The sequence below is a fragment of the Oncorhynchus masou genome, chromosome 15 (genome assembly GCF_036934945.1).
Source record: "Oncorhynchus masou masou isolate Uvic2021 chromosome 15, UVic_Omas_1.1, whole genome shotgun sequence".
Classification (NCBI taxonomy): Eukaryota; Metazoa; Chordata; class Actinopteri; order Salmoniformes; family Salmonidae; genus Oncorhynchus; species Oncorhynchus masou.
The window spans coordinates 73,621,880-73,647,615 of record NC_088226.1 but is presented as its reverse complement, the minus strand read 5'-3'; the positions used below and the strand labels follow the sequence as shown (position 1 = coordinate 73,647,615).

The 25,736-nt window shown below is 46.5% G+C and overlaps 1 protein-coding gene across 1 annotated transcript in view; it reads right to left on the bottom strand.

Moving 5' to 3' along the window:
• dennd4a (DENN/MADD domain containing 4A) overlaps window positions 1-25,736 on the bottom strand; it is a 123,956-nt gene that overhangs the window by 69,770 nt on the left and 28,450 nt on the right. The window contains exons 10-15 of the mRNA XM_064990332.1: window positions 25,034-25,178; window positions 24,597-24,772; window positions 17,266-17,366; window positions 13,872-14,093; window positions 7,418-7,563; window positions 5,973-5,993 (exon numbers count right to left, since the gene is read on the bottom strand). Coding sequence (XP_064846404.1) covers window positions 5,973-5,993; window positions 7,418-7,563; window positions 13,872-14,093; window positions 17,266-17,366; window positions 24,597-24,772; window positions 25,034-25,178 — 811 coding nt within the window. The remainder of the gene's footprint in view (window positions 1-5,972; window positions 5,994-7,417; window positions 7,564-13,871; window positions 14,094-17,265; window positions 17,367-24,596; window positions 24,773-25,033; window positions 25,179-25,736) is intronic.

Here is a 25,736-nt window from a genome sequence, read left to right as displayed (position 1 = left end):
AGAGACTGGGTCTGTATTGGGTCCGTAATGGGCCTGTAATCAAACGACCACCCCACATCACTGTCAAACGCTCCCTGAAACGTTTCTGCGAGCAGGCCTTTCTAATCGACCTGGCCGGAGTATCCTGGAATGACATTGACCTCATCCCGTCAGTAGGGGATGCCTGGTCATTCTTTAAAAGGGCCTTCCTCAACATCTTAAATAAGCATGGCCCTCTCAAAAAATGTAGAACTAGGAATAGATATAGTCCTTGGTTCACGCCAGACCTGTCTGCCCTTGACCAGCACAAAAACATCTTGTGGCATTCTGCATTAGCATCGAATAGCCCCCGTGATATGCAACTTTTCAGGGAAGTTAGGAACAAATATACACCGGCAGTTAGAAAAGTTAAGGCAAGCTTTTTCAAACAGACATTTGCATCCTGTAGTACAAACTCAAAAACGTTCTGGGACACTGTAATGTCCATGGAGAATAAGAGCACCTCCTCCCAGCTGCCAACTGCTCTGAGGCTAGGAAACACTGTCACCACCGATAAATCCACTATAATTGAGAATTTCAATAAGCATTTCTCTACTGCTGGCCATGCTTTCCACCTGGCTACCCCAACCCCAGTCAACTGCCGGCACCCTCCACAGCAACCCGCCAAAGCCCCCATCATTTCTCCTTCATCCAATTCCAGATAGCTGACGTTCTGAAAGAGCTGCAAAATCTGGACCCCTACAAATCAGCTGGGCTAGGCAATCTGGACCCTCTTTTTCTAAAAATATCTGCCGAAATTGTTGCAACCCCTATTACTAGTCTGTTTAACCTCTCTTTCGTATCGTCTGAGATTCCCAAAGATTGAAAAGCTGCCGCGGTCATCCCCCTCTTCAAAGTGGTGGACACTCTAGACCCAAACTGTTACAGACCTATATCTATCCTACCCTGTTATTCCAAGGTCTTCGAAAGCCAAGTCAACAAACAGATTACCGACCATTTCGAATCCCACCATACCTTCTCCGCTATGCAATCTGGTTTCAGAGCTGGTCATGGGTGCACCTCAGCCACGCTCAAGGTTCTAAACGACATCATAACCGCCATCGATAAGAGACAGCACTGTGCAGCCGTATTCATCGACCTGGCCAAGGCTTTCGACTCTGTCAATCACAACATTCTTATTGGCAGACTCGACAGCCTTGGTTTCTCAAATGATTGTCTCGTCTGGTTTACCAACTACTTCTCTGATAGAGTTCAGTGTGTCAAATCGGAGGGACTGTTGTCCGGTCCTCTGACAGTCTCTATGGGTGTGCCACAGGGTTCAATTCTCGGGCCGACTCTCTTTCCTGTATACATCAATGATGTTGCTCTTGCTGCTGGTGATTCTCTGATCCACCTCTACGCAGACGACACCATTCTGTATACTTCTGGCCCCTCCTTGGACACTGTGTTAACTAACCTCCCGACGAGCTTCAATGCCATACAACTCTCCTTCCGTGGCCTCCAAATGCTCTTAAAACGCAAGTAAAACTAAATGCATGCTATTCAATCGATCACTGCCCGCACCTGCCCGCCTGTCCAACATCACTACTCTGGACGGCTCTGACTTAGAATACGTGGACAACTACAAATACCTGGGTGTCTGGTTAGACTGTAAACTCTCCTTCCAGACTCACATTAAGCATTTCCAATCCAAAATTAAACCTAGAATCGGCTTCCTATATCGCAACAAAGCATCCTTCACTCATGCTGCCAAACATACCCTCGTAAAACTGACCATCCTACCGATCCTCGACTTCGGTGATGTCATCTATAAAATAGCCTCCAACACTCTACTCAACAAACTAGATGCAGTCTATCACAGTGCCATCCGTTTTGTCGCCAAAGCCCCATACACTACCCACCATTGCGACCTGTACGCTCTCGTTGGTTGACCCTCGCTTCATACTCGCCGCCAAATCCACTGGCTCCAGGTTATCTACAAGTCTCTGCTAGGTAAAGCCCCACCTTATCTCAGCTCACTGGTCACCATAGCAGCACCCACCCGTAGCACGCGCTCCAGCAGGTATATCTCACTGGTCACCCCCAAAGTTAATTCCTCCTTTGGTCGTCTTTCCTTCCAGTTCTCTGCTGCCTATGACTGGAACAAATTGCAAAAATCTCTGAAGCTGGAGACTCATATCTCCCTCACTAGCTTTAAGCACCAGCTGTCAGAGCAGCTCACAGATCACTGCACCTGTACATAACCCATCTGTAAACAGCCCATCTACCTACCTACCTCATCCCCATACTGGTATTTATTTATTTTGCTCCTTTGCACCCCAGTATCTCTACCTGCACATTCATCTTCTGCCAATCTACCATTCCAGTGTTTACTTGCTATATTGTAAATACTTCGCAACCATGGCCTATTTATTGCCATAACTCCCTTCTTACCTCATTTGCACTCACTGTATATAGTCTTTTTGTTTTATTTTGTTCTACTGTATTATTGACTGTATGTTTTGTTTATTCCATGTGTAACTCTGTGTTGTTGTATGTGTTGAATTGCTATGCTTTATCTTGGCCAGGTCGCAGTTGCAAATGAGAACTTGTTCTCAACTAGCCTACCTGGTTCAATAAAGGTGAAATAAAATACAAATAAATAAAAAAGCTGACGATAACTCTATCCTCCTGATTCCTGCTTACAAGCAAAAACTAAAGCAGGAAGTACCAGTGACTCGATCAATACGAAAGTGGTCAGATGACTCAGATGCTACGCTAAAGGACTGTTTTGCTAGCACAGACTGGAATATGTTCCCGGGGTTCATTAAATGGCATTGAGGAGTACACCACCTCAGTAATCGGCTTCATCAATAAGTGCATCGAAGACGTCGTACCCGCAGTGACCATACGCACATATCCCAACCAGAAGCAATGGATTGCAGGCAACATCCGCAACGAGCTAAAAGGCTAGAGCTGCCGCTTTCAAGGAGCGGGACACTAATCCGGACGCTTATAAGAAATCCAGCTATGCCCTCAGATGAACCATCAAACAAGCAAATCGTCAATACAGGATTAAGATTGAATCCTACTACACCATCTCTGACGCTTGTTGGATGTGGCAGGGCTTGAAAACTATTATGGACTACAAAGGGAAACCCTGACGCGAGCTGCCCAGTGATGTGAGCTTCGAGGCAAGTAACACTGAAGCATGCATGAGAGCACCAGCTTTTCTGGACGACTGTGTGATAACGCTCTCAGTAGCCGATGTGAGCAAGACCTTTAAACAGGTCAACATTCACAAAGCCGTAGGGCCAGACGGATTACCAGGATGTACTCAAAGCATGCCTGGACCAACTGGTAAGTGTCTTCACTGACATTTTCAACCTCTCCCTGACCGAGTCTGTAATATCGAAATGTTTCAAGCAGACCACCATAGTCCCTGTACGCAAGGAAGCGAAGTTAACCTGCCTAAATGATTACCGCCCCGTAGCACTCACGTCGGTAGCCATGAGTGCTTTGAAAGGCTGGTCATGGCTCACATCAACAGCATCCTCCCAGAAACCCTAGACCCACTCCAATTCACATACTGCCCCAACAAATCCACAGATGATGCAATCTCAATCGCACTCCACACTGTCCTTTCACTGTCCTTTCCCACCTGGACAAAAGGAACGCCTATGTGAGAATGCTGTTCATTGACTACAGCTCAGCGTTCAACACCATAGTGCCCACAAAGCTCATCACTAAGCTAAGGACCCTGGGACTAAACATCTCCCTCTGCAACTGGATCCTGGACTTCCTGACGGGCCGTCCACAGGTGGTAAGGGTAGGTAACAACACGTCTGCTACGCTGATCCTCAACACTGGGGCCCCTCAGGGGTGCGTGCTCAGTCCCCTCCTGTACTCCCTGTTCACATTACATTTACATTTAAGTCATTTAGCAGACGCTCTTATCCAGAGCGACTTACAAATTGGTGAATTCACCTTCTGACATCCAGTGGAACATCCACTTTACAATAGTGCATCTAAATCATTTAAGGGGGGGGGGGGGGTGAGAAGCATTACTTTATTCTATCCTAGGTATTCCTTGAAGAGGTGGGGTTTCAGGTGTCTCCGGAGGGTGGTGATTGACTCCGCTGTCCTGGCGTCGTGAGGGAGTTTGTTCCACCATTGGGGGGCCAGAGCAGCGAACAGTTTTGACTGGGCTGAGCGGGAACTGTACTTCCTCAGTGGTAGGGAGGCGAGCAGGCCAGAGGTGGATGAACGCAGTGCCCTTGTTTGGGTGTAGGGCCTGATCAGAGCCTGGAGGTACTGCGGTGCCGTTCCCCTCACAGCTCCGTAGGCAAGCACCATGGTCTTGTAGCGGATGCGAGCTTCAACTGGAAGCCAGTGGAGAGAGCGGAGGAGCGGGGTGACGTGAGAGAACTCGGGAAGGTTGAACACCAGACGGGCTGCGGCGTTCTGGATGAGTTGTAGGGGTTTAATGGCACAGGCAGGGAGCCCAGCCAACAGCGAGTTGCAGTAATCCAGACGGGAGATGACAAGTGCCTGGATTAGGACCTGCGCCGCTTCCTGTGTGAGGCAGGGTTGTACTCTGCGGATGTTGTAGAGCATGAACCTACAGGAACGGGCCACCGCCTTGATGTTAGTTGAGAACGACAGGGTGTTGTCCAGGATCACGCCAAGGTTCTTAGCGCTCTGGGAGCGTGTTCAGGCACGACTCCAACACCATCATTAAGTTTGCAGACGACACAACAGTGGTAGGCCTGATTACCGACAACGAAGAGACAGCCTACAGGGAGGAGGTCAGAGACCTGGTCGGATGGTGCCAGAATAACAACCTCTCCCTCAACGTAACCAAAACAGAGGAGATGATTGTGGACTACAGGAAAAGGAGCACCGAGCACGCCCCCATTCTCATCGATGGGGCTGTAGTGGAGCAGGTTGAGAACTTAAATTTCCGTGGTGTCAACATCACCAACAAACTAACATGGTCCAAACACACCAAGACGGTCATGAAGAGGGCACGACAAAACCTATTCTCCCTCAGAAACTGAAAAGATTTGACATGGGTCCTGAGATCCTCAAAAGGTTCTACAGCTGCACCATCGAAAGCATGGCATCACTGCCTGGTATGACAACTGCTCGGCCTCTGACAGCAAGGCACTACAGGGTAGTGCAAACTGCCCAATACATCACTGGGGCCAAGCTTCCTGCCATCCAGGACCTCTACACCAGGCGGTGTCCGAGGAAGGCCCTAACAATTGTCAAAGACTCCAGCCACCCCAGTCAGACTGTTCTCTCTACTACCGCATGGCAAGCAGTACCGGAGCACCAAGTCTAGGTCCAAGAGGCTTCTAAACAGCTTCTACCCCCAAGCAATAATACTTTTACCCCCCCCCCCACCCCCCGCCCATCTCCACCCCCTGGTCCTGTGTTCTTATTCAGCATTTCACTGTCAGGTCTACTACACCTGTTGTATTCAGCATTTCACTGTGAGGTCTACACCTGTAGTATTCAGCATTTCACTGTGAGGTCTACTACACCTGTTGTATTCAGCATTTCACTGTGAGGTCTACTACACCTGTTGTATTCAGCATTTCACTGTGAGGTCTACTACACCTGTTGTATTCAGCATTTCACTGTGAGGTCTACTACACCTGTTGTATTCGGCATTTCACTGTGAGGTCTACCTACACCTGTTGTATTCAGCATTTCACTGTGAGGTCTACACCTGTTGTATTCGGCGCATGTGACAAAATACATTTTTATTTTGATTTGGTTATTGTTATTTTATTGTGTAATTTTTTACTTTAGTTTATTTGGTAAATTCCATTATGTGTCCTCTGTCTCTCTCCTCTTTCTCAAACTTCTGTTCTCCACCGTGTCTCTCTCTCTATGGTTAACACCACATCCGACAACTGTACCCAGCACTGCAGCTGAGTCACAACCCATGAAGAAGCTTGTAAAGAATATACAAAGAAGAAGAAGAAGATGGTCTGAGAGCTTACCTTGCTTCCATTGCTGTAAATCTGTCCAAGCAAGACCCGAGATCACAGGTAGATAGGCAGGTAGACAGACAGGAAGACAGGCAGGAAGACAGCGGGTAGACAGGCAGGTAGACAGGCGGGTAGACAGGCAGACAGGTAGGCAGACAGGCAGACAGGTAGGCAGACAGGCAGACAGACAGGTAGATTGGCAGACAGGCAGACAGGTAGACAGGCAGACAGGTAGATTGTCAGACAGTCAGACAGGTAGACAGGCAGGTAGACAGGTGGGTAGACAGGCAGGTAGACAGGCAGACAGGTAGACAGGCAGACAGGCAGGTAAACAGGCAGATAGGCAGACAGGTAGACAGGCAGACAGGCAGGTAAACAGTCAGGTAGACAGACAGACAGGTAGACAGCCATGTAGACAGGTGGGTAGACAGGCAGGTAGACAGGCAGACAGACAGGAGAGTGTAGAGGAAAAGCACCAGACAGGTAGACAGACAGGTAGACAGACAGGTAGACAGACAGGAGAGTGTAGACAAAAAGCACCAGGCAGGTAGACAGACAGGTAGACAGGCAGGTAGACAGGCGGGTAGACAGGTGGGTAGACAGGCAGGTAGACAGACAGGTAGACAGACAGGTAGACAGACAGGAGAGTGTAGAGGAAAAGCACCAGACAGGTAGACAGACAGGTAAACAGACAGTTAGACAGACAGGTAGACAGACAGGAGAGTGTAGAGGAAAAGCACCAGACAGATAGACAGACAGGTAGACAGACAGGTAGACAGACAGGAGAGTGTAGAGGAAAAGCACCAGACAGGTAGACAGACAGGTAGACAGGAGAGTGTAGAGGAAAATCACCAGACAGGTAGACAGACAGGTCAACTGTGTTCTGTGAATGACTCGTTCTACATGGTGGGAAATACAGTACATGAAGACTAACAAACCACTGAATGATGCACCACTACGTGCAGTGAAATGCTTCGTTGAATACTATTTATGGTGTGCTGGTCCATCTTATTCTCTATGGACAAACAAGACTTCCCTTACTGACACACTATAGGACATTATCATCTTACCTTATCAACCCACTGAGAATACTATAGGACATTATCATCTTACCTTATCAACCCACTGAGAATACTATAGGACATTATCATCTTACCTTATCAACCCACTGAGAATACTATAGGACATTATCATCTTACCTTATCAACCCACTGAGAATACTATAGGACATTATCATCTTACCTTATCAACCCACTGAGAATACTATAGGACATTATCATCTTACCTTATCAACCCACTGAGAATACTATAGGACATTATCATCTTACCTTATCAACCCACTGAGAATACTATAGGACATTATCATCTTACCTTATCAACCCACTGAGAATACTATAGGACATTATCATCTTACCTTATCAACCCACTGAGAATACTATAGGACATTATCATCTTACCTTATCAACACACTCGTCGAAGAAGGCCAGACTGGCGTCTTTATCGCTGACGAAGGAACATTCCTCGATGAACCGGATAAACATCTGGGTTTTGATCATCTGGGAGTAGAACTTCTGGTGGGAACGATCCCGGCTCTTCAAGAACCCTGAGGAGCATGACAACCACATGACAACCACATGACAACCACATGACAACCACACGACAACCACACGACAACCACACGACAACCACACGACAACCACACGACAACCACACGACAACCACACGACAACCCACCATCCTCCATGATGTGATAATAAAGACAACCCACCATCCTCCATGATGTGATAATAAAGACAACCCACCATCCTCCATGATGTGATAATAAAGACAACCCACCATCCTCCATGATGTGATAATAAAGACAACCCACCATCCTCCAAGATGTGATAATAAAGACAACCCACCATCCTCCAAGATGTGATAATAAAGACAACCGACCATCCTCCAAGATGTGATAATAAAGACAACCCACCATCCTCCAAGATGGATGTGTACAATGGATTTGGGTTCGCGGACCCACGAGAAACTGCGACCAATCATGATGAGTTACATTTTTTGTGGGCCCCACCACCAAAGTTGCCCATCCCTGCACTAAATCACCGTACATCATTAGTCACTAAATCATAATTACACTAAATCACCATACATCATTAGTCACTAAATCATAATTACACTAAATCACCATTAGACGAAATCACCATTACACTAAATCACCATACATCATTAGTCACTAATCACCATTACACTAAATCACCATTACACTAAATCACCATTACACCAAATCATCATTACACTAAATCACCATTAGTCACTAATCATCATTAGTCACTAAATCACCATTAGTCACTAATCATCATTAGTCACTAAATCATCATTAGTCACTAATATAATAATAATAATAATAATAATAATATATCCCATTTAGCAGACGCTTTTGTCCAAAGCGACTTACAAGTCGGCTGGGGCCACTACTTTTGCATATGGGTGGCCCCAGTGGGAAGCGAACCCACGACGCTTGGCGTTGCAAGCGCCATGCTCTACCGACTGAGCCACACAGGACCCAGTGACTAATGGTCACAGGACCCAGTGACTAATGGTCACTGAATCACTAAATCACCATTAGTCACTAAATCACCATACATCATTAGTCACTAAATCACCAATAGTTACTGAATCACCATGCATCATTAGTCACTAAATCACCATACATCATTAGTCACTAAATCACCATTAGTCACTGAATCACCATGCATCATTAGTCACTAAATCACCATACATCATTAGTCACTAAATCACCATTAGTCACTAAATCACCATACATCATTAGTCACTAAATCACCATACACCATTAGTCACTAAATCACCATTACTCACTAAATCACCATACATCATTAGTCACTAAATCACCATACATCATTAGTCACTAAATCATCATTAGTCACTAAATCACCATACATCATTAGTCACTAAATCACCATACATCATTAGTCACTAAATCACCATTAGTCATTAAATCACCATACATCATTAGTCACTAAATCACCATACATCATTAGTCACTTAATCATCATTAGTCACTAAATCACCATACATCATTAGTCACTAAATCACCATACATCATTAGTCACTAAATCACCATACATCATTAGTCACTAAATCACCATACATCATTAGTCACTAAATCACCATACATCATTAGTCACTAAATCACCATACATCATTAGTCACTAAATCACCATACATCATTAGTCACTAAATCACCATTATTCACTAAATCACCATACACCATTAGTCACTAAATCATAATTACACTAAATCACCATACATCATTAGTCACTAAATCATATTTACACTAAATCACCATACATCATTAGTCACTAAATCATAATTACACTAAATCACCATTAGACGAAATCACCATTACACTAAATCACCATACATCATTAGTCACTAAATCACAATTACACTAAATCACCATTACACCAAATCACCATTACACTAAATAACCATTAGTCACTAATCACCATTACACTAAATCATCATACATCATTAGTCACTAAATCATAATTACACCAAATCACCATTACACTAAATCACTATTACACTAAATCACCATTACACTAAATCACCATTACACTAAATCACCATTACACTACATTTACATTTACATTTACATTTAAGTCATTTAGCAGACGCTCTTATCCAGAGCGACTTACAAGTTAATTTTTACCTTTTTTTTTTTTTATTTAACCAGGCAAGTCAGTTAAGAACACATTCTTATTCTTCAATGACGGCCTGGGAACAGTGGGTTAACTGCCTGTTCAGGGGCAGAACGACAGATTTGTACCTTGTCGGCTCGGGGGTTTGAACTCACAACCTTCCGGTTACTAGTCCAACGCTCTAACCACTAGGCTACCCTGCCGCCACTAAATCACCATTACACCAAATCACCATTACACTAAATCACCATACATCATTAGTCACTAAATCACCATTACACTAAATCACCATTACACTAAATCACCATTACACTAAATCACCATTACACTAAATCACCATTACACTAAATCACCATACATCATTAGTCACTAAATTATAATTACACCAAATCACCATTACACTAAATCACCATACATCATTAGTCACTAATCACCATTAGTCACTAATAACCATTAGTCACTAAATCTCCATACATCATTAGTCACTAAATTACCATTAGTCACTGAATCACCATACATCATTAGTCACTAAATCATCATTAGTCACTAAATCACCATTAGTCACTAAATCACCATACATCATTAGTCACTAAATCACCATTACACTAAATCACCATTACACCAAATCACCATTACACTAAATCACCATTACACTAAATCACCATTACACTAAATCACCATTACACTAAATCACCATTACACTAAATCACCATACATCATTAGTCACTAAATTATAATTACACCAAATCACCATTACACTAAATCACCATACATCATTAGTCACTAATCACCATTAGTCACTAATAACCATTAGTCACTAAATCTCCATACATCATTAGTCACTAAATTACCATTAGTCACTGAATCACCATACATCATTAGTCACTAAATCACCATTAGTCACTAAATCACCATACATCATTAGTCACTAAATCACCATACATCATTAGTCACTAATCACCATTAGTCACTAATCACCATTAGTCACTAAATCTCCATACATCATTAGTCACTAAATCACCATTAGTCACTAAATCTCCATACATCATTAGTCACTAAATCAACATTACACTAAATCACCATACATCATTAGTCACTAATCACCATTAGTCACTAATCACCATTAGTCACTAAATCTCCATACATCATTAGTCACTAAATCACCATTAGTCACTAAATCACCATACATCATTAGTCACTAATCACCATTAGTCACTAATCACCATTAGTCACTAAATCTCCATACATCATTAGTCACTAAATCACCATTAGTCACTAAATCACCATTAGTCACTAAATCACCATTAGTCACTAAATCACCATTAGTCACTAATCATCATTAGTCACTAAATCATCATTAGTCACTAAATCACCAGTAGTCACTGAATCACCATACATCATTAGTCACTAAATCACCATTAGTCACTAAATCACCATTAGTCTCTAAATCACCATACATCATTAGTCACTAAATCATCATTAGTCACTAAATCATCATCAGTCACTAAATCACCATTAGTCACTGAATCACCATACATCATTAGTCACTAAATCACCATTAGTCACTGAATCACCATACATCATTAGTCACTAAATCACCATTAGTCACTGAATCACCATACATCATTAGTCACTAAATCACCATACATCATTAGTCACTAAATCACCATACATGATTAGTCACTAAATCACCATACATCATTAGTCACTAAATCACCATACATCATTAGTCACTAAATCACCATACATCATTAGTCACTAAATTACCATTAGTCACTAAATCACCATACATCATTAGTCACTAAATCACCATACATCATTAGTCATTAAATCACCATTAGTCACCAAATCACCATACATCATTAGTCACTAAATCACCATTAGTCCCTAAATCACCATTAGTCCCTAAATCACCATTAGTCACTCATCATCATTAGTCACTAAATTCACATTAGTCACAAAATCACCATTAGTCACTAAATCACCATACATCATTAGTCACTAAATCATCATTAGTCAATAAATCACCATTAGTCACTAAATCACCATTAGTCACTAATCATCATTAGTCACTAAATAATCATTAGTCACTAAATCACCATTAGTCACTAAATCACCATACATCATTAGTCACTAAATCACCATACATCATTAGTCACTAAATCACCATTAGTCACTAAATCACCATTAGTCACTAAATCACCATTAGTCACTAATCATCATTAGTCACTAAATCATCATTAGTCACTAAATCACCAGTAGTCACTGAATCACCATACATCATTAGTCACTAAATCATCATTAGTCACTAAATCACCTTTAGTCACTAAATCTCCATACATCATTAGTCACTAAATCACCATTACACTAAATCACCATACATCATTAGTCACTAATCACCATTAGTCACAACTCACCATTAGTCACTAAATCTCCATACATCTTTAGTCACTAAATCACCATTAGTCACTGAATCACCATACATCATTAGTCACTAAATCATCATTAGTCACTAAATCACCATTAGTCACTAAATCACCATACATCATTAGTCACTAAATCACCATACATCATTAGTCACTAAATCACCATTAGTCACTAAATCACCATTAGTCACTAAATCATCATTAGTCACTAAATCATCATGAGTCACTAAATCACCAGTAGTCACTGAATCACCATACATCATTAGTCACTAAATCATCATACATCATTAGTCACTAAATCACCATTAGTCACTAAATCACCATTAGTCACTAAATCATCATTAGTCACTAAATCATCATTAGTCACTAAATCACCAGTAGTCACTGAATCACCATACATCATTAGTCACTAAATCATCATTAGTCACTAAATCACCATTAGTCACTAAATCACCATACATCATTAGTCACTAATTCACCATTAGTCACTGAATCACCATGCATCATTAGTCACTAAATCACCATACATCATTAGTCACTAAATCACCATTAGTCACTAAATCACCATACATCATTAGTCACTAAATCACCATACATCATTAGTCACTAAATCACCATACATCATTAGTCACTAAATCACCATACACCATTAGTCACTAAATCATCATTAGTCACTAAATCATCATTACTCACTAAATCACCATTACTCACTAAATCACCATACATCATTAGTCACTAAATCACCATACATCATTAGTCACTAAATCACCATACATCATTAGTCACTAAATCACCATACATCATTATTCACTAAATCACCATTAGTCACTAAATCACCATACATCATTAGTCACTAAATCACCATACATCATTAGTCACTAAATCACCATACATGATTAGTCACTAAATCACCATACATCATTAGTCACTAAATCACCATACATCATTAGTCACTAAATCATCATTAGTCACTAAATCACCATACATCATTAGTCACTAAATCACCATTAGTCACTAAATCACCATACATCATTAGTAACTAAATCACCATTATTCACTAAATCACCATACACCATTAGTCACTAAATCATCATTAGTCACTAAATCACCATTAGTCACTAAATCATCATTAGTCCCTAAATCACCATTAGTCACTAAATCACCATACATCATTAGTCACGAAATCACCATACATCATTAGTCACTAAATCACCATACATCATTAGTCACTAAATCACCATACATCATTAGTCACTAAATCACCATTATTCACTAAATCACCATACATCATTAGTCACTAAATCACCATACATCATTAGTCACTAAATTACCATTAGTCACTATTTCACCATTACTTACTAAATCACCATTACTCACTAAATCGCCATACGTCATTAGTCACTAAATCACCATTCGTCACTAAATCACCATACATCATTAGTCACTAAATCACCATAAATCATTAGTCACTAAATCACCATAAATCATTAGTCACTAAATCAGTTCAGGTCAAACTCTGCAGGCACTACTCCAGACCTCATTGTTAGGATGGACCAGCTGCAGAGTTAAACTGTTGTCGACTGCAGAGCGAGTCCGTCTACATGTGACTTACCTGTTTCAATGGGAGGAGGCGAGAGTGGAATATTCAGTCACTCTTGGAGGACGACGCAGAGGTAGAAATCTACTTCCACTGTCCTCCAAGTGTGGCTGCATATTCTCCTGTAGGAATGGTGACAAACTAAATCAGATGTAAACACGCTACTAACCTTGCAAGTCGAACAGCGAGCTTGCATCCGTGGTCCTTTCGGAGGGGGCCTGCGTGATGGGGAGGAGGTAAGAGCGGTACCCTTTCAATATGGCCGCCATGAACCTAAGGAAGGCTTCCTGGATCTGCATCTCTAGCGTGTGGAGGCTCTTCCCTCCGCTCGCCAGGTCTGGGTCAATCGCAGTGGGCTCCATTTGACCGTCCTCGCCGCTGACTTGGCCACCTGGACAATACCGAAGAGAGACAGGTGTTAACCAACTAACCTCAGACGCCCCTGTTGGACAATAGGAGCAGAAATACTGTACATTCTGCTTTTATGTTGTGTTTTTTTAGTCAGCATTTTTATATTGATGGTTTGCTTTGTCTTTAGTTAGGTAACAACTTTCTTATGAGATAATACATTCGCACAGGTCTATAAAGATGACAGAAATGGTAGATGGCACGGTACATCCAAAAGCTTGCCGACCCGAAATTGATAATAAGAAGATTGTGGGAGCTGTACTGTTAGATTTCAGTGCAGCCTTTGATATTATTGACCATAACCTGTTGTTGAGAAAACTTGTGTTATGGCTTTTCAACCTCAGCTCTGTATCCACAACATGGCTATCTATCTAATAGAACTCAAAGGGTTTTCTTTAATGGAAGCGTCTCTAATGTCAAATATGTAAAGTGTGGTGTACCGCAGGGCAGCTCTCTAGGCCCTCTACTCTTTTCTATTTTTACCAATAACCTGCCACTGGCATTAAACAAAGCAGGTGCGTCCATGTATGCTGATGATTCAACCATATACACATCAGCAACCACAGCTAATGAAGTCACTGAAACCCTTAACAAAGAGTTGCAGTCTGTTTTGGAATGGCTGGCCAGTAATAAACTGGTCCTGAACATCTCTAAAACTAAGAGCCTTGTATTTGGTACAAATCATTCCCTATGTTCTAGATCTCAGCTGAATCTGGTAATAAATGGTGTGGCTGTTGAACAAGTCTCTTCAACAATACTAAATTACTTGGTGTTAACTGTCATGGCCCAAAAATATTGATTCAATGTTTGGAAAGATGGGGAGAAGTCAGTCTGTAATAAAGAGATGCTCTGCTTTTTTGACACCACACTCCAAAAAGCAAGTCCTGTAGGCTCTAGTTTTATCTCATCTTGATTATTGTCCAGCTGTGTGGTCCAGTGCTGCAAGGACCTAGTTAAACGGCAGCTGGTCCAGAACAGAACGGTATGTTTTGCTCTTCATTGTAATCAGAGAGCTGATATTAATACTATGCTGCCAGTCTCTCTTGGCTGAGAGTTGAGGAAAGACTGACTGTATCACTTCTTCTTTTTTATAAGAAACATTGTGTTGAATATTCCAAATTGTTCGCGTAGTCAACTTACACACAGCTCTGACACACACACTTACCCCACCAGACATGCTACCAGGGGTCTTTTCATAGTCCCCAAATCCAGAACAAATTCAAGAAAGTGTACAGTATTATATAGAGCCATTATTGCATGGAACTTGGTTCCATCTCATATTGCGCAAATAAACAGCAAACCTGGTTTCAAAAAACAGATAAAGCAACACCTCGCGGCACAACGCCTCTCCCCTATTGGACCTAGATAGTTTGTGTGTATGTACTGATATGTAGAATACTTGTGCCTTTTCAAAAAATGCATGTAATTCTGTCCTCGAGGTGTTCTTGTCTATTAATGTTCTGTGTTATGTCATGTTTCATGTTTTGTGTGGACCCCAGGAAGAGTAGCTGCTGCTTTGGCAGGAACTAATGGGGATCCATAATAAATCCCAGGAAGAGTAGCTGCTGCCTTGACAGGAACTAATGGGGATCCATAATAAACCTCAGGAAGAGTAGCTGCTGCCTTGGCAGGAACTAATGGGGATCCATAATAAACCCCAGGAAGAGTAGCTGCTGCCTTGGCAGGAACTAATGGGGATCCGTAATAAACCCCAGGGAGAGTAGCTGCTGCCTTGGCAGGAACTAACGGGGATCTGTAATAAACCCCAGGAAGAGTAGCTGCTGCCTTGACAGGAACTAATGGGGATCCATAATAAACCCCAGGAAGAGTAGCTGCTGCCTTGGCAGGAACTAATGGGGATCCGTAATAAACCCCAGGAAGAGTAGCTGCTGCCTTGACAGGAACTAATGGGGATCCGTAATAAACCCCAGGAAGAGTAGCTGCTGCCTTGGCAGGAACTAATGGGGATCCATAATAAACCCCAGGAAGAGTAGCTGCTGCCTTGGCAGGAACTAATGGGGATCCATAATAAACCCCAGGAAGAGTAGCTGTGTGTGCGTGTGTGTGTGTGTGTGTGTGTGTGTGTGTGTGTGTGTGTGTGTGTGTGTGTGTGTGTGTGTGTGTGTGTGTGTGTGTGTGTGTGTGTGTGTGTGTGTGTGTGCGTGTGTGTGTGCGTGCGTGTCTAATATACGACCATATACGACTCTGAAATGTAAGATGGAACACTGTCTAATTTACGACCAGTAGAGGGTAATGAAACAGAATTGATTGATCTATCCTCTGAAAAGTAAGATGGAACACTGTCTAATTGGGTTGAGATGGAACACTGTCTAATTGGGTTGAGATGGAACACTGTCTAATTGGGTTGAGATGGAACACTGTCTAATTGGGTTGAGATGGAACACTGTCTAATTGGGTTGAGATGGAACACTGTCTAATTGGGTTGAGATGGAACACTGTCTAATTGGGTTGAGATGGAACACTGTCTAATTGGGTTGAGATGGAACACTGTCTAATTGGGTTGAGATGGAACACTGTCTAATTGGGTTGAGATGGAACACTGTCTAATTGGGTTGAGATGGAACACTGTCTAATTGGGTTGAGATGGAACACTGTCTAATTGGGTTGAGATGGAACACTGTCTAATTGGGTTGAGATGGAACACTGTCTAATTGGGTTGAGATGGAACACTGTCTAATTGGGTTGAGATGGAACACTGTCTAATTGGGTTGAGATGGAACACTGTCTAATTGGGTTGAGATGGAACACTGTCTAATTGGGTTGAGATGGAACACTGTCTAATTGGGTTGAGATGGAACACTGTCTAATTGGGTTGAGATGGAACACTGTCTAATTGGGTTGAGATAAGCAACTCAGGACTCTCCCCCGTAAATCCTTCGTTGACTTCAAAGGGAGACTTGCACAACATTTCTGTTAAACGGATCGATATCTTAAGTCAAAGATACTAAATTATAGAAGATGCCTGATTGATGAGAAGTAATGTATATCCACTGGTATTTAAGATGAAACAGGGACTAATTTACAATGGGCTGAATCGGAGCACGCGGACTCCAGCGTACATTACCTGATTACGTCAAATGGGAGACTTACACGGAAAAATGAAAGATAAACGGATTATCAGTTTCCAGGCTCACCTTCAGTCAGCTGTTGGTACAGTCTACCCAGGGTATTGAGGAGATGTTTGCAGGCTTTCTGTGGTAGTATCTTCCACGTTAGGGCCCTCTTCTCCTCCTTACTGAGAACATAACACGACACAAGAGATTAGAGGAGACGAGGAGACGAGAAAGGGATAGAAAGACAGCATTAGGAAGAGATGGAGGGAGGGAGGACATCCACACAGGACTGGCAACCCTGACAGCATTAGGAAGAGATGTAGGGAGCGAGAGAGAGAGCGAGGGAGGGAGGGAGGGAGGGTGGGGGAAAGGGGAGGGAGGACAACAGGAGGAGAGCTGAAAGGAGGGAGGGAGGACAACATGAGGAAAGCTGAAAGAGGGGAGGGAGGACAACAGGAGGAAGAGCTGAAAGGAGGGAGGGAGGACAACAGGAGGAAGAGCTGAAAGGAGGGAGGGAGGACAACAGGAGGAAGAGCTGAAAGGAGGGAGGGAGGACAACAAGAGGAAGAGCTGAAAGGAGGGAGGGAGGACAACAGGAGGAAGAGCTGAAAGGAGGGAGGGAGGACAACAGGAGGAAAGCTGAAAGGAGGGAGGGAGGACAACATGAGGAAAGCTGAAAGGAGGGAGGGAGGACAACAGGAGGAAGAGCTGAAAGAAGGGAGGGAGGACAACAGGAGGAAGAGCTGAAAGGAGGGAGGGAGGGAGGACAACAGGAGGAAGAGCTGAAAGGAGGGAGGGAGGACAACAGGAGGAAAGCTGAAAGGAGGGAGGGAGGACAACAGGAGGAAGAGCTGAAAGAAGGGAGGGAGGACAACAGGAGGAAGAGCTGAAAGGAGGGAGGGAGGACAACAGGAGGAAGAGTTGAAAGGAGGGAGGGAGGACAACAGGAGGAAGAGCTGAAAGGAGGGAGGGAGGACAACAGGAGGAGAGCTGAAAGGAGGGAGGGAGGACAACAGGAGGAAGAGCTGAAAGGAGGGAGGGAGGGAGGGGGGGGGAGGGAGGACAACAGGAGGAAGAGCTGAAAGGAGGGAGGGAGGACAACAGGAGGAGAGCTGAAAGGAGGGAGGGAGGACAACAGGAGGAGAGCTGAAAGGAGGGAGGGAGGACAACAGGAGGAAGAGCTGAAAGGAGGGAGGGAGGACAACAGGAGGAAGAGCTGAAAGAAGGGAGGGAGGGAGGACAACAGGAGGAAGAGCTGAAAGAAGGGAGGGAGGGAGGACAACAGGAGGAGAGCTGAAAGGAGGGAGGGAGGACAACAGGAGGAAGAGCTGAAAGAAGGGAGGGAGGGAGGACAACAGGAGGAAGAGCTGAAAGGAGGGAGGGAGGACAACAGGAGGAGAGCTGAAAGGAGGGAGGGAGGGAGGACAACAGGAGGAAGAGCTGAAAGGAGGGAGGGAGGACAACAGGAGGAGAGCTGAAAGAAGGGAGGGAGGGAGGACAACAGGAGGAAGAGCTGAAAGAAGGGAGGGAGGGAGGACAACAGGAGGAGAGCTGAAAGGAGGGAGGGAGGACAACAGGAGGAAGAGCTGAAAGAAGGGAGGGAGGGAGGACAACAGGAGGAAAGCTGAAAGGAGGGAGGGAGGACAACAGGAGGAAGAGCTGAAAGAAGGGAGGGAGGGAGGACAACAGGAGGAAAGCTGAAAGGAGGGAGGGAGGACAACAGGAGGAGAGCTGAAAGGAGGGAGGGAGGACAACAGGAGGAAGAGCTGAAAGGAGGGAGGGAGGACAACAGGAGGAGAGCTGAAAGGAGGGAGGGAGGACAACAGGAGGAAGAGCTGAAAGAAGGGAGGGAGGGAGGACAACAGGAGGAGAGCTGAAAGGAAGGAGGGAGGGAGGACAACAGGAGGAAGAGCTGAAAGAAGGGAGGGAGGGAGGACAACAGGAGGAGAGCTGAAAGGAAGGAGGGAGGACAACAGGAGGAAGAGCTGAAAGGAGGGAGGGAGTGAGGGAGGGAGGATAACAGGAGGAAGAGCTGAAAGGAGGGAGGGAGGACAACAAGAGGAAGAGCTGAAAGGAAGGAGGGAGGACAACAGGAGGAGAGCTGAAAGGAGGGAGGGAGGGAGGTCAACAGGAGGAAGAGCTGAAAGAAGGGAGGGAGGACAACAGGAGGAAGAGCTGAAAGTAGGGAGGGAGGACAACAAGAGGAAGCGCTGAAAGGAAGGAGGGAGGACAACAGGAGGAAGAGCTGAAAGAAGGGAGGGAGGACAACAGGAGGAAGAGCTGAAAGTAGGGAGGGAGGACAACAAGAGGAAGAGCTGAAAGGAAGGAGGGAGGACAACAGGAGGAGAGTTGAAAGGAGGGAGGGAGGACAACAGGAGGAAGAGCTGAAAGAAGGGAGGGAGGACAACAGGAGGAGAGCTGAAAGGAGGGAAGGAGGACAACAGGAGGAGAGTTGAAAGGAGGGAGGGAGGACAACAGGAGGAAGAGCTGAAAGGAGGGAGGGAGGACAACAGGAGGAGAGTTGAAAGGAGGGAGGGAGGACAACATGAGGAAGAGCTGAAAGGAGGGAGGGAGGGAGGACAACAGGAGGAAGAGCTGAAAGGAGGGAGGGAGGACAACAGGAGGAAGAGCTGAAAGAAGGGAGGGAGGGAGGACAACAGGAGGAAGAGCTGAAAGGAGGGAGGGAGGACAACAGGAGGAAGAGCTGAAAGGAGGGAGGGAGGACAACAGGAGGAAGAGCTGAAAGGAGGGAGGGAGGGAGGACAACAGGAGGAAGAGCTGAAAGGAGGGAAGGAGTGAGGGAGGACAACAGGAGGAGAGTTGAAAGGAGGGAGGGAGGACAACAGGAGGAAGAGCTGAAAGGAGGGAGGGAGGGAGGACAACAGGAGGAAGAGCTGAAAGGAGGGAGGCAGGGAGGGAGGCAGGGAGGGAGGGAGGGAGGCAGGGAGGGAGGGAGGGAGGGCAACAGGAGGAGTGCTGAAAGGAGGGAGGGAGGTCAACAGGAGGAAGAGCTGAAAGGAGGGAGGCAGGGAGGGAGGCAGGGAGGGAGGGAGGGAGGCAGGGAGGGAGGGAGGGCAACAGGAGGAGTGCTGAAAGGAGGGAGGGAGGACAACAGGAGGAGAGTTGAAAGGAGGGAGGGAGGACAACAGGAGGAAGAGCTGAAAGGAGGGAGGGAGGGAGGACAACAGGAGGAAGAGCTGAAAGGAGGGAGGCAGGGAGGGAGGCAGGGAGGGAGGGAGGGAGGGCAACAGGAGGAGTGCTGAAAGGAGGGAGGGAGGTCAACAGGAGGAAGAGCTGAAAGGAGGGAGGCAGGGAGGGAGGCAGGGAGGGAGGGAGGGAGGCAGGGAGGGAGGGAGGGAGGGCAACAGGAGGAGTGCTGAAGGGAGGGAGGGAGGACAACAGGAGGAGAGCTGAAAGGAGGGAGGGAGGACAACAGGAGGAGAGCTGAAAGGAGGGAGGGAGGGAGGACAACAGGAGGAAGAGCTGAACGAAGGGAGGGAGGACAACAAGAGGAAGAGCTGAAAGGAGGGAGGGAGGGAGGACAACAGGAGGAAAGCTGAAAGGAAGGAGGGAGGGAGGACAACAGGAGGAGAGTTGAAAGGAGGGAGGGAGGACAACAGGAGGAAGAGCTGAAAGGAGGGAGGGAGGACAACAAGAGGAAGAGCTGAAAGGAAGGAGGGAGGGAGGGTGGGGGAAAGGGGAGGGAGGACAACAGGAGGAAGAGCTGAAAGGAAGGAGGGAGGACAACAGGAGGAAGAGCTGAAAGAAGGGAGGGAGGACAACAGGAGGAAGAGTTGAAAGGAGGGAGGGAGGGAGGACAACAGGAGGAGAGCTGAAAGGAGGGAGGGAGGACAACAGGAGGAAGAGCTGAAAGGAGGGAGGGAGGACAACAGGAGGAGAGTTGAAAGGAGGGAGGGAGGACAACAGGAGGAAGAGCTGAAAGGAGGGAGGGAGGACAACAGGAGGAAAGCTGAAAGGAGGGAGGGAGGGAGCACAACAGGAGGAAGAGCTGAAAGAAGGGAGGGAGGGAGGACAACAGGAGGAGTGCTGAAAGGAGGGAGAGAGGACAACAGGAGGAAGAGCTGAAAGGAGGGAGGGAGGACAACAGGAGGAAGAGCTGAAAGGAGGGAGGGAGGGAGGACAACAGGAGGAAGAGCTGAAAGGAGGGAGGGAGGGAGGACAACAGGAGGAGAGTTGAAAGGAGGGAGGGAGGACAACAGGAGGAGTGCTGAAAGGAGGGAGGGAGGGAGCACAACAGGAGGAAGAGCTGAAAGAAGGGAGGGAGGGAGGACAACAGGAGGAGTGCTGAAAGGAGGGAGAGAGGACAACAGGAGGAAGAGCTGAAAGGAGGGAGGGAGGACAACAGGAGGAAGAGCTGAAAGGAGGGAGGGAGGGAGGACAACAGGAGGAAGAGCTGAAAGGAGGGAGGGAGGGAGGACAACAGGAGGAGAGCTGAAAGAAGGGAGGGAGGGAGGACAACAGGAGGAAGAGCTGAAAGGAGGGAGGGAGGACAACAGGAGGAAAGCTGAAAGAAGGGAGGGAGGGAGGACAACAGGAGGAGAGCTGAAAGAAGGGAGGGAGGGAGGACAACAGGAGGAAGAGCTGAAAGGAGGGAGGGAGGGAGGATAACAGGAGGAAGAGCTGAAAGAAGGGAGGGAGGGAGGACAACAGGAGGAAGAGCTGAAAGGAGGGAGGGAGGACAACAGGAGGAAGAGCTGAAAGAAGGGAGGGAGGGAGGACAACAGGAGGAGTGCTGAAAGGAGGGAGGGAGGACAACAAGAGGAGAGCTGAAAGGAGGGAGGGAGGGAGGATAACAGGAGGAAGAGCTGAACGAAGGGAGGGAGGGAGGACAACAGGAGGAAGAGCTGAAAGGAGGGAGGGAGGACAACAGGAGGAAGAGCTGAAAGGAGGGAGGGAGGACAACAGGAGGAGAGCTGAAAGGAGGGAGGGAGGGAGGACAACAGGAGGAAGAGCTGAAAGGAGGGAGGGAGGACAACAGGAGGAAGAGCTGAAAGAAGGGAGGGAGGGAGGACAACAGGAGGAGTGCTGAAAGAAGGGAGGGAGGGAGGACAACAGGAGGAAGAGCTGAAAGGAGGGAGGGAGGACAACAGGAGGAAGAGCTGAAAGAAGGGAGGGAGGGAGGACAACAGGAGGAGTGCTGAAAGGAGGGAGGGAGGACAACAGGAGGAAGAGCTGAAAGGAGGGAGGGAGGGAGGATAACAGGAGGAAGAGCTGAAAGAAGGGAGGGAGGGAGGACAACAGGAGGAAAGCTGAAAGGAGGGAGGGAGGACAACAGGAGGAAGAGCTGAAAGAAGGGAGGGAGGGAGGACAACAGGAGGAGTGCTGAAAGGAGGGAGGGAGGACAACAGGAGGAGAGCTGAAAGGAGGGAGGGAGGACAACAGGAGGAAGAGCTGAAAGAAGGGAGGGAGGGAGGACAACAGGAGGAAGAGCTGAAAGGAGGGAGGGAGGACAACAGGAGGAAGAGCTGAAAGGAGGGAGGGAGGACAACAGGAGGAGAGTTGAAAGGAGGGAGGGAGGGAGGATAACAGGAGGAAGAGCTGAAAGAAGGGAGGGAGGGAGGACAACAGGAGGAAGAGCTGAAAGGAGGGAGGGAGGACAACAGGAGGAAGAGCTGAAAGGAGGGAGGGAGGACAACAGGAGGAGAGTTGAAAGGAGGGAGGGAGGGAGGATAACAGGAGGAAGAGCTGAAAGAAGGGAGGGAGGGAGGACAACAGGAGGAAGAGCTGAAAGGAGGGAGGGAGGACAACAGGAGGAGAGTTGAAAGGAGGGAGGGAGGGAGGATAACAGGAGGAAGAGCTGAAAGGAGGGAGGGAGGGAGGATAACAAGACGAAGAGCTGAAAGAAGGGAGGAGGGAGGACAACAGGAGGAAGAGCTGAAAGGAGGGAGGGAGGACAACAGGAGGAAGAGCTGAAAGGAGGGAGGGAGGACAACAGGAGGAGAGTTGAAAGGAGGGAGGGAGGGAGGATAACAGGAGGAAGAGCTGAAAGAAGGGAGGGAGGGAGGACAACAGGAGGAAGAGCTGAAAGGAGGGAGGGAGGACAACAGGAGGAAGAGCTGAAAGGAGGGAGGGAGGACAACAGGAGGAAGAGCTGAAAGAAGGGAGGGAGGGAGGACAACAGGAGGAAGAGCTGAAAGGAGGGAGGGAGGACAACAAGAGGAAGAGCTGAAAGGAGGGAGGGAGGACAACAGGAGGAGTGCTGAAAGGAGGGAGGGAGGACAACAAGAGGAAGAGCTGAAAGGAGGGAGGGAGGGAGGACAACAGGAGGAAGAGCTGAAAGAAGGGAGGGAGGACAACAAGAGGAAGAGCTGAAAGGAGGGAGGGAGGACAACAGGAGGAAAGCTGAAAGGAGGGAGGGAGGACAACAGGAGGAAGAGCTGAAAGGAGGGAGGGAGGACAACATGAGGAAGAGCTGAAAGGAGGGAGGGAGGACAACAGGAGGAAAGCTGAAAGGAGGGAGGGAGGACAACAGGAGGAAGAGCTGAAAGGAGGGAGGGAGGACAACATGAGGAAGAGCTGAAAGGAGGGAGGGAGGACAACAGGAGGAAAGCTGAAAGGAGGGAGGGAGGACAACAGGAGGAGTGCTGAAAGGAGGGAGGGAGGACAACAGGAGGAAGAGCTGAAAGGAGGGAGGGAGGACAACAGGAGGAAGAGCTGAAAGGAGGGAGGGAGGACAACAGGAGGAAGAGCTGAAAGGAGGGAGGGAGGGAGGGAGGACAACATGAGGAAGAGCTGAAAGGAGGGAGGGAGGACAACAGGAGGAAAGCTGAAAGGAGGGAGGGAGGACAACAGGAGGAAGAGCTGAAAGAAGGGAGGGAGGACAACAGGAGGAAGAGTTGAAAGGAGGGAGGGAGGGAGGACAACAGGAGGAAGAGTTGAAAGGAGGGATTTGATTGCTGTGTTTCTTGTCTGAGGGGTTTGGGGATATTGACTAACAATTGGGAAAAACTGTAATTAAGCACAACATGGAAAGTTGTATTGTGATAGTTGAACTTCTGTCCTTTGAAAAGAAAATGGAGAGTAACATCTTTTTCCCTGAGTGAGTCATTATCGTTACACAACAAACCAAAGAGACAAGAGGTTAGGGATGAGAAGTTATGGGAGATTGGTATTTGTAGAGGTCATAGGTCATAGGTAGAGGTGACTGAGGGTGGTCTACCAGGTAACACCACTTCCTGCAGCACATATCCTATTTCTCCCTGTCTGAATAACATGGAAACACTAACTGTGACACTGCAAACGTCCGGCTAAGGGTTAGGGTCAGGGTCATAGATAGAGGTCAGGGTTCAGGGGTTACAGGTAACTCACTGTCGGCACAGCAGACCTCATGGTTGCGGTTCACGTTCCAGGATCAGAGGTCAGAGGTCGGGTGTTAAAGAGGGCAGACTTACTGTAATATGTTGTTGGTGTCCAGGTCGACACAGCAGACGTCGGGCGGAGGCACGTAGAGGTCAAAGTAGCGTGAGTCGACGCCCACGATGAAGGGGCAAGGGGCAGAGAGAACATCTGCCAGGGCCAGAGGGCACAGAGGGATGTAGGGGCACGGCCAGTGGAAGGGGAAGATCATCTGGAGACAGACAGAGTGGTGATGGGATACCCTTCACATACAATAAATCCACTTATTGTCCAACTCTGCTTTGGGATGGAGTTGAAGTTCCCCTTTGGGACGACAAAACCCATGCCGTTTTTTCAAAATATTTTTTAAACCGTAGATGAGCATTAGCTGATGTACTGTCCTGGTGGACCTTAGTGGCTCAGTGGGTAAAGAGCCTGGTGTTAACCATGCCGAGATTATGGGTTTCATTTCCATGGAGACACACACACTCACCGACACCAGGGCCTCCGTAACACTGGTCAGTACGGCCGGTCTGAGAGAGTGGACCAGGATCTTGTGTTCTGTTACGGCCAGCACCAGCAGAGTGGTCGCATTCTTAGGGCCCAGGTTAAGGAGCAGAGTGGAGAGACGACCACCACTGAGAGAGAGAGAAGTCAAATTCAGATTGAACAGATTGGAGCTGTGTTGTTCACGGTTCACAATGAACCCTTACTGTCTGTCTGTCTGTCTTGTCTATCTGTCTGTCTGTACTGTACTGTCTGTCTGTCTGTCAGTCTGTCCAGTCTGTATGTCTTGTCTGTCTTGTCTGTCTGTCTGTATGTCTTGTCTGTAAGTCTGTACTGTCTGTCCAGTCTGTATGTCTTGTTTGTCTGTCTGTCTGTCTGTCCAGTCTGTATGTCTTGTCTGTCTGTCTGTCTGTCTGTCTGTCTGTCTGTCTGTCTGTCTGTCCAGTCTGTATGTCTTGTCTGTCAGTCTGTACTGTCTGTCTGTCTGTCTGTCTGTCTGTCCAGTCTGTATGTCTGTGGTCTGTCTGTCCAGTCTGTCTGTCTGTCTGTCTAGTCTGTCCAGTCTGTCTGTCTGTCTGTCTGTCTGTCTGTCTGTCTGTCTGTATGTCTGTATGTCTGTCTGTCTGTCTGTCTGTCTGTCCAGTCTGTATGTCTGTGGTCTGTCTGTCCAGTCTGTCTGTCTGTCTGTC